Here is a 9392-nt window from a genome sequence, read left to right on the forward strand (position 1 = left end):
AAATGTGTTTGTTTTCCTTGCTTGGTCTGACATCCTAAGCTCTGGATAAATTTCACCTAGTGCAATCCAGCTGCCTTAACAGCTTGAGGAATGTGTTCTCCAATGTCAGTTTTGATCCCATCACTTTAGAAGCAGATTGTGACATTTCAGAGGTTTGTTTGCTGCCTTTCCGAGAGGGCTGACAGTACCTATCTATTCTGCTCAGAGCTGGCTCTCCAGCAAGCTGTTTACATTTGATTGTTGGAGAAAATGTCAGGAATTGTTTAAGGAGGAGGGCTATATAAACCTCAAAGCAAGGAGTCCTTGCATGCAGCACCCGGCTCACAGCTTTCAAAAGACTAACCATCCTTTGTGATCAAAACCGGGTTCTCCCCAGCTCTGTGATTCAGATTTAGGACGCATCAGTCAAAGAAAGGAACCAGTTGGAATAAAGAATCGCTGCTGTCACTCCATTTTATGATCAAGTTCTTTCACCTTAAAGCTATGCTGTAAGGTTACGCTGTCAAGATGTTAGAAGTTGTTTCTGAATGTAAGCAAACTGTTCTACGCTGTTTTGGTCTGTCGTGGTTTCCTGGAAGCTTCTTTTGTTTTGAGCAGTCCGACCCAAATGGGCAGTAACTGAAAGGCTCTTTATTGCAAAGCCTCTCATCAGCTGCCATGATGGCTCTGAGACAAACGCACAATACCACTGCATGGGAGAGACCAGTTTTTGGATGGATTTCAAACTCTGATGTATCACAGAGAGCAATTCCCTGCCTTCCTCCAAATGTACTGCTGTGGGAGCCCATCCTCCCTGCTGGAAGATCAAAACAGAAGCCTATTTCTGAAGCTATGGAAAGGCAAATACCATGTTAAGGGCAGCAGCTGGAATGCTAGACCACAGTATTCCTCATCTGTGTTGCATGTGGTACTGTATTACTTTCCTCAGACAAAAGGGCACCCCGCTACCACTGGCCTGGGGAAACAGGTATGAAGCCTGAGACATGAGCTCAACTAAAACTTGTTTTCCCTTTTGAGATAATAAATGCTGCACTGGATTGAGACTTTGCAGCAAAGCAAGCCCTTCTGTTTACCCAGTCTAACCCTCCGGACAGCATGAAACTTTGCCTGAGCGCCTGCCTTAAGCCACTACCTTCAGGAGAAGCTATAGCACATCTTCTGGAAAAATCAGTTAGTTCATATATAAGATTTTGAGTGGCAGAGAATCCACAGACCCTTGGCAATATTTAGCCCAGCTGGAAACATGGAGTGTTTTTTTCTTGCATAGTGACCAGGAATGTTTTGCCACTGTACAAGTGATGATGGAGGATGTAAAAGAAGCAGAAATGCTCAGGACTTATAAAGCCTATCGCAATTTTAAGCTGCTTTGTGGTAAAGGAGACCTTATATTCAACATTGGGAAAAAATAGCTACATGGAGGAGAAAGCACTGGAACAAGTTTCAAGGGAAGTTAGGAAATCCTTGTCACTGGAAGCTTTAACAAATGAAGAACATCAAGTGATGAGACTAACCAGGGTCAAGCGCAGTCCACATTAATTTTGTAAAACCAAGGCAGTGAACCACAACAAAAAACACACCCCCCAGAAAAACTCAAGCACAGAAAGGATTAGAATCATCTTCGCTAGGAAACTGTTACCTGGAGTAACTCAAGGTCTGAGGAATCCTCTTGTCCAGGTACCATTTCTGTCAGCATTTCAGACATCACTTTTGTATTCCCACGAACAATATCCAGTTCACTGCGGAGCCGGGCAATCTAAATTGGGGTAAAAAGACAGCAAAATACTGCATAATCTTTTGGTTTAAGCAGATAATTTTCAAGAACTGACTCTGTGATATCTCTGGTTCTGTCTGACTTGATATCTGAGGCTCCAGACATTCTAGCAGGGAAAAAAAAATGTAAAGATAAAAAGTTTACCCAGGAGAGAATTTTAGAAAAGCAACAGAAAAAGGAAAGAACTTTGAGGAACCACTCACTGCCATCACAAACCCAGATGTGCTAGGCTTGTATGGAAGGGAAACAATTGAAAACAGCAGCTAAACACAGACCTTGGCTGCAGTACACCTTGCGTGCCTCACTCAAATGTGGGGAAAGATGTACAACTTTTGAGCAGGATCTTTGGCTCTCAAGTTATTACCTTTGCAGAGAGAAAAGAAGATCCTATATTAGGGCATTTGCGAGGGTCTTACAGATGCAGACTGAACTCCCTGTTAGAAAGACTTCCTGCATCTGCAAGACATTCTGTGCCTTTAAAGGAGGGGGACTAATGAGAATAACTGCTAACCTACTGCACAACCGCTGAGTGGACTGGTATATCAGATTGTGAGGTTTCATAACGGCCACCATTAGGAGGCCATACGTACGAATCGAAAGCCTAGATTTTATGGTGTAATAGGAGGAAAGATTACTAAGTAGAACCAGGCCTGGGAGGCAATCAAAGTCAAAAGAGTTAAAATGAAAGTTCCTCTGTAAATTGGTTTCTAATTTGATCTGCTGAAAGAGCCTCACTCAAAAGAATCATCATCCCAATACCTGTTCAGAATTAGCAGTGATGGGACCAGACACATTCAGAGCTGGGGCCTGAGGAGCAGAATACGCCGTTGGAGATGAAGAAGAATAAGAACTGGTGCTCATCCTTTGCTGAGACTGTGAATTGTGCATATTTGCTGCAGGATCAACTTCAGGAACACTCTGTCACATCAGAAAGACAGGAGTTCAAAAGCTGAATTGTGACAGCACTTGCTTTGTCAGCAACCTCAGGCCAAATATGCTCAAATATAGAACATAATTGCACCTTGTGGAAAAGGTCAGTGTAGTTACGAGAACAGACTGGCGGGCCAGCCCATAAATAGACGGCTGCAACAAAAATGCATGCCCGTATCTTTTGACCCAACCCACATGCATTTAAGTCAATTTACCTTTACGAGAAAAGTGAGAAGCAAAATAAAAACAAGAGCCAAAGACCAACAATTTTGAATTATTTTAAACTAGGAATTAAGTTGCAGGCTTACAAAAAATGATATGATACATAGATACCGAATTTAATTAATCTTGACACAAGAATTGTAATCTTTCAGTCCTTGATCACTTGCATTTACCACTTCAAAGATTCATTAACTTCAGTTTTCAGAGTGAATAATCAGAACACCTGTGATCATTAAGTTACTTCCTAGCAGTAGTTCTGTCAACTTTCCAGACCTAACTTTTCAGAGGCGTGAAGACCTCACGTTACCATGGATCAGCGAGAGATTCAGACTCTGTACACCTTTAAAAGACAAGGCAGGCCTTGCTTCAGGGTTATCACCAACAGAAACAACCATACTTTTGAGCAAAAGAAGTAAATCTCAATCATATATCCTGCTGGACTCTCTCTGAACAAATTTATGCCTGGTGGTTTTGTGGTACAAGACAAGTGTACAAACCTCCTCCAAATGCTTTTCTCTTCTCAGGCTGATGTTTGACCCAAGGGAGGAGATACCACTAGGTTATCAGCCTGTCAAATGCAGCTGTATTATGCTTCTCCTGCGTGCCCTTTCACTATTAAAAAAGTCCTTCCAGGAGTGAGAAAATGAGCCAAATTCAGAGAAACAGGAGGGGAAAGAAGAGTAGTTATTCAACTACTTAGACATCTTGGGAAAATACCCCCGGAATTGCAATGCTGCAGCTTACCCTTTGTGGTGTGTGTATTGGAGACAGAGCATCAAGATCTGCCATGGGAAACTCTATGCCTTTCCTCTTGAGTTCTTCATAAATATGCACTACTCCAGTTAAATCAGGGCTACTTCGAAAGGCATCAGCCCAAGCCTGGAAAACATGAGGGATTATCCATAAACCTTCCAAACGAAGTTCCAGCTCCACCCTGACCTCAGATACTCACTACAAAAGCTTTCATATATTTCAGCTTCAAAGGGAAGCTGTAATCATTAGACCTGGTCTAAAAGATCCTGCAAATATTATTAAAACAGTCACGTACACATTTCATTCAAATATAAAATAGACAGGAACCCAGTGCACAGTAGCTATGTCTAGCCCCTGACATCATCAAAATCTGTAAATGTGAATGAAAGCCTCTTCCAATCTCCTCTGCTTAGCAGTGATTGCATGCTGATCTTTTCTTGCATATTCTATGGCCAATGACCCACCAGAAAAAGTCTGTGTGAAGATTAAATTGATCTAAGCAAAATTCATAAAGTCATACAGTAATCTTCAGTAACGTCAATTTACTTTGTGAAACACCCTCCTTTGTTGCCAAAGGAAAAAACACAGCTCTCAAGTTTTCTTCAGTATTTTATTTGGACCAAACTGAAATAAAAAGGGTAGTTTCTGAGGTTCTTCTGTTGTGAAACATGCAGTCCCATGAGCAGCAGAACTAATGAAGCCCGGGTTCTTACAGACCACATCCAACACTTAGACGCCGCGGTGTGTCAGAAAGAACAAGTTTAAGAGAGAATTTCCCACAGCCAGAACACTCATAATATCTCTCCCGCAAGAATTCTCCGGTGTCTAAAAAGACTTCAATTCACATTTGAGCTCTTCCTTCAGTGGGAGTACTAAGTGTTTCTCTTCGCTAGCCAGCCTCCCGTACTCAGGAAGCTGCTAGGAGCGTAATATCTTGAAAGCCTCTACCCCCTTTCACTTTTGCTGGAAATTAGCCAAGCATTAAAAATTTAGGGGAAGGAAAAATTGAAGTATTATGACTCAATTAAAAAGGAAGCATTCCCCAAACCCCCACGTATGTGAGGTAGAGTATCAGTGTGCTGGATCCAGAACTACTGTGAGACGTATGTGTGGGCTCTGAACTTAATTCATTTAGTCATCACTTTTACACTAGTTCTTTGACTGTTTTTACTTTAAAAGCTGTTTTTAACCACTTTTTATATTTGAGAGGAGAGAAATCGAAGATAGCAAAACAAGATAAGAAATAATATTAATATTTAACTTACATTCCTATTCTGTTCAATTCTAAGAAAAAGCATTTCCTACCCTATGTGCCCAGGAGACAATCCATTATCAGTTGCAAGCTAAAAATTCTGGGTTTGCTTCTCAGCTTTGTTAAGAGTAAATTAACTGCATCAACTGCTCTGATACAGTGCAAGTCCAAACAGCCCTATCTGAGCCAGAGAAAACAGCTCTGACTGCAAAGAGCCATTCTGTTTCCTTGGAACTGACCTTCCAAACCATCCCTAATTCTGACGGAGATGTTGACTGTACTAGTAACTCTACTCTTGCACTTTCTCTGCATTTTCAATTTACATAAGAGGTCATCTGAATGATGCTTCTACATAATGGTGCTCCCCACTTCAACTCTATTTGCAAGTAAGAGTGAAAAATGTTAGGCAAGGCACGCTCTAGTTAATAATCACTCAAAAGAAACTTAGAGGCAAAAGTATGCTGCGTCGCTGCCCCCAACTTTTAATGAGGCTTGTTTGCCCAGGAGGATGTACTAATGCATCCCCTCTTTCACTGGCTTCCTACAGATTTTGTTGTAGTGAACTCGCTTCATTTGCACTCTACCTTTTTAATATATTCTCTCTTCCCTGGAGAAAGGAGACACTTTCATTTGTATTCTTCTTCACCTGAGCTGGGAGCATTATCTACATTAGCGTGTCTCTCAGAGGCCACAAGCAGGACTGGGCTCTATTGTCCTAAGTGCTGTCTACACACATTGTAAGACAATCCCTGTCCTAGACAGCTTACAATTCAACTAGGCAACAGTAATATTAGCTCTACTTTACAGATAAGAAGCTACACACAGAGCTTAGGAGACTTGCCCATTGTCCAAACAGGTGTATGACAGAGGTGAGACTGAATTCAGATCTTCTAAGACTTTGGGCAAGATTATCAAAGGTAGATACTTAAGGATGCTGCTGTATAAATCCCACTTGGCACCTCAGCATGCCCGAACAGGTTAATGAAATACCATTGCAAATCTGGCCCCTAAATCAGTGACCATCACAAGACAATTTTTCCAGTGTCGGACACTTTTTAACGTATGTACCTTCAAAAGAATTTGCCGTGTCACTAAAAGTCTCCTCATGATTCATCTTTGATGACAGTGCTCAGCTACTGGGCAGCAAGGTGGTATGAACTCTGAGGTGATATGCAAGCTCTTACCCAAGGCACAGCAATAATATTTCCAAGGCCTTTTAGCAAGGTGAAGAAGGAAGGATAAGCAATGTATACGCTAATTCATGTACACTGGGAAATAGGTTAAGAAAGGGAGACACAAGATGTCCAACATCTCAAAACAGTCAAGTCTCTAGATAAGAAATTGGATGGCAGCTTTATCTACCCTTGCTACGGAAAGGCCCAGGAGTACAAGAGCTGTATGGTTGAAGACATATGCTGTTTGTACAGCTTTTTTCCATGCTTCCAATTGCTATTAATCCTCTCGTTTCCGTTCTTATTAATTCCCTGATACCAAACAGTAAAAAGCCTTCAGAAGGGGATAAACGTGATGTTAGTGGAGCAGAGCTGAGAAGAGATCAGCCCCCTGGAATGGAGTTAACTCCAACTGCAGGGGAGCTCTAAAGAGCAAAGTCTAAGCTGAGCAAAGTGGCCATGACGTACGGGATATTTTGGGTGTGTGTGTCAATAGGGCAGCTGAGATGAGTGACTGCAGTCGCTTTTCCAAACTTGTCAGGCAATCTGGAAAACAAAGTCCCATACCACCTCCAGCTAAAGAGACGCTAACAGAACCCACCCACAGGCAACTTTCGTAATTCTCAGGCTTTTTATATCAAAAGGCATTTAGTACCCAGAGTGAGGCTTTTAGCTCTACTGCACGAAGTCTACTCAGATAAAGCTCCATTTAATACACTGAAGCAATGACTGCAGCTTTTTTTGGTTATGTTACAAACACTTCCATCTTAGTTGCATTGATGACTGCGAATCCACTTAAATCCGGGATGCAGCGTAACCAACATCCTCTAAAACACTGTAGCAGAGCAAATGGTACAGAAACACGCACAGTTTCTCTTTATGGGTCAGTATTTAACCTCATCTCCCAGTCACCGCATGCATCAGTCTCCCACCAAAGCAGGCAGACACCCAAGGGCTCAGTCAGATGCACAAGAATTGCTTTTAATAATTTCATTAATTTTGTGCCATTTCCTTAGAAAGCCTTGAGATCACAGACCAGAAATAAAGGGACCCCACAGACCCCAATGCAACGCCCACCTAATTCCCCCACCCAGCCTATTTCCTGTTCAGAAATCACTTATTTACATTGTCACGCTCTAACGATGTCCTGTCTGTGTATCCAAATAACAAATAAACCAGCAGAAAATCAACTGCATGCTGCGCCACAAAAATCAGAAGTATATTTGGAAAACTATGCTGCGCATTTGTAAATACCTTCCCACAAGAAACACTGCAGCAGGTTTCTATCATTTTAAGTACGCAGTGTCTTTTAGTCTCTGGTGTATGCAATAGCCTGTAGGAGCTTAGTGATAAAGCTTCCTATAATTGTCAGATTTCCTCCAGGCAGGCACCAATGTTTCCTCATGTGTTGCTAATGGTTTGTGGAATTAACATGGCTGTTTATTGTTATGCTGCACAGAAGGAGAAGTGGCAGACAGGCCTGTGTCTGAGCTTCCCCACTGCAGACAAGGACCTGACAGTGCACTTTTACTGCACAATAACCAGAGAAAAGACACCAAAACCATTTTAACTCCTATACGGTCATTTACTTTTCTATAACCATCTTTAAGAGGAATTCAGAATGCTTTCTAATGGAGGGAAACAGCTCCATTTTACAGTCAGGGAAACAGACACAGAAAGGTAAGTATACTACAACTGACAGCAAAAGCGTGATCCTCTAAAATTTCCTGGCCTCAGATGACAAGCCCATCACAGAAGCAGGTCTCCAGCTCCTAGATTTGACTGTTAATAAAAGATAAATGGATGGCTTTGCAATTTAAGTCCTCTTCTTTAGAGTAGAGTGGTATCTCTCTAAATAGAATCCAGACATTTCTCCCTGGATAAAATATCTATTGCTGTGCATGTCTGCTCTTCCCTGCCAATCTGGATATACTGTTTGTTTTTACATATAAAAAACTTGCCACATTTTTAATGATGACAGCATGTTTAGCAATGCGTAGCATTGAAGCAAACAGTCCTTATTTCAGGCAGCAACATATGGAAGCAGAGACAAGTTGTGTACCTGAATCAGTGCTAGTACTTTATCCTGTACAATAGTGGGGGGATTATTCTTGGGTGAGATGATTTTCACCAGAACACCATCTATGAAGTCACGGTTTGCCACTAAGACATGAAAACGATGGCCACAGTTCTTCACACAGGTCTCCAACACCTACACACACACAAAAAAACATTCATTGTTGGAGCAAAGCTTGATCACACACACAGCACCTATGTGGTTGGTTTCCAATTTTGCTTTTTTATTTAAAACTTTCAATGGGAGGAAGAAAACTTTCGAAGTCAGAGGAGAAAATACACTTATACTCTTAATTCTTCTTTTCTTTTCCAATTTTACCAAAAAGCTTCCTTCTCTACACACACATTTAGACGTATCTCACCCACTTAACATATTGAGCACTTTTGCAATCTACCTTTGCCTGTTTTCAAGGTAAAGAAATATAAAGTTTCTTCTTTTTCAAAGCAGAACTTTCCAACCTGCACAGCTGAACAGCTAAGTATACAGCATCACATCAGGAGCAGGTAAGACAGAGGACATCCTGTCACAGTGAGATATTATCGTGCTGTGGCACGCCACCATTTTCTATGTACCTGGAACACAGCTGGACCCGCTTGCTCTGAGCTGTAAGCCATGTTTTAGAGTTGGGAATTCAGGTGAATGATCTCCACTCATTCAAAACACTCCCTTGTGAATGCTCTGACAGGTTATACTTTGACACATTTTCCCCCTGCAGCCTAGCTAGAGGCACCTTCCACTTGCCATTCAACTGCCATGGAAGAACAGCTGTTGATTTTTCTCTGAAGAACATGATTAGCATGGAGATAAATCCAATGCGTCACTTCTCCTTACAGCCATGCCTAATAACCACTGCGACTCTGTATCTGAGGAGTCTGTAATTACTCTCCTACTTCAGCTACTTTCATCAGCCCTGATGACATGGACTCATTCCTGATGAATTTCGGCTCTTTCCTGCACAATGGATAATCTTATGGTTTGGTCTTTGGTAATCTGTCAAAATGACAATCCAGGATAGGAAATGGCAAGAAGACAGAAAGTACAGTCACGCTTCATCAGGGAGATGCAACAAGAGCTGTGTGAAAGAATCATACAGATCACCTACCCACAGCAGTATAACTCGATCTAGTTACTGCTGCTCATTCCTCAGACTGCTCCGGCGCAGAGCCTGCCCAGCACCGCGCGTTCAGGAGTGCTGCATTACCCAGGAAACCCCTA

The 9392-nt window shown here is 41.9% G+C and overlaps 1 protein-coding gene across 2 annotated transcripts in view; it reads right to left on the minus strand.

Moving 5' to 3' along the window:
- The window catches only part of TOM1L2 (target of myb1-like 2 (chicken)), a 58374-nt gene that overhangs the window by 28025 nt on the left and 20957 nt on the right, over positions 1-9392 (minus strand). For both annotated transcript variants that reach the window (XM_009321406.1, XM_009321405.1), the window contains exons 4-7: positions 8163-8312; positions 3668-3802; positions 2531-2689; positions 1637-1753 (exon numbers count right to left, since the gene is read on the minus strand). In XM_009321406.1, the coding sequence (XP_009319681.1) occupies positions 1637-1753; positions 2531-2689; positions 3668-3802; positions 8163-8312 (561 nt within the window). The remainder of the gene's footprint in view (positions 1-1636; positions 1754-2530; positions 2690-3667; positions 3803-8162; positions 8313-9392) is intronic.

The sequence above is a fragment of the Pygoscelis adeliae genome, unplaced genomic scaffold, assembly GCF_000699105.1.
Source record: "Pygoscelis adeliae isolate BGI_AS28 unplaced genomic scaffold, ASM69910v1 Scaffold543, whole genome shotgun sequence".
Taxonomy (NCBI): Eukaryota; Metazoa; Chordata; class Aves; order Sphenisciformes; family Spheniscidae; genus Pygoscelis; species Pygoscelis adeliae.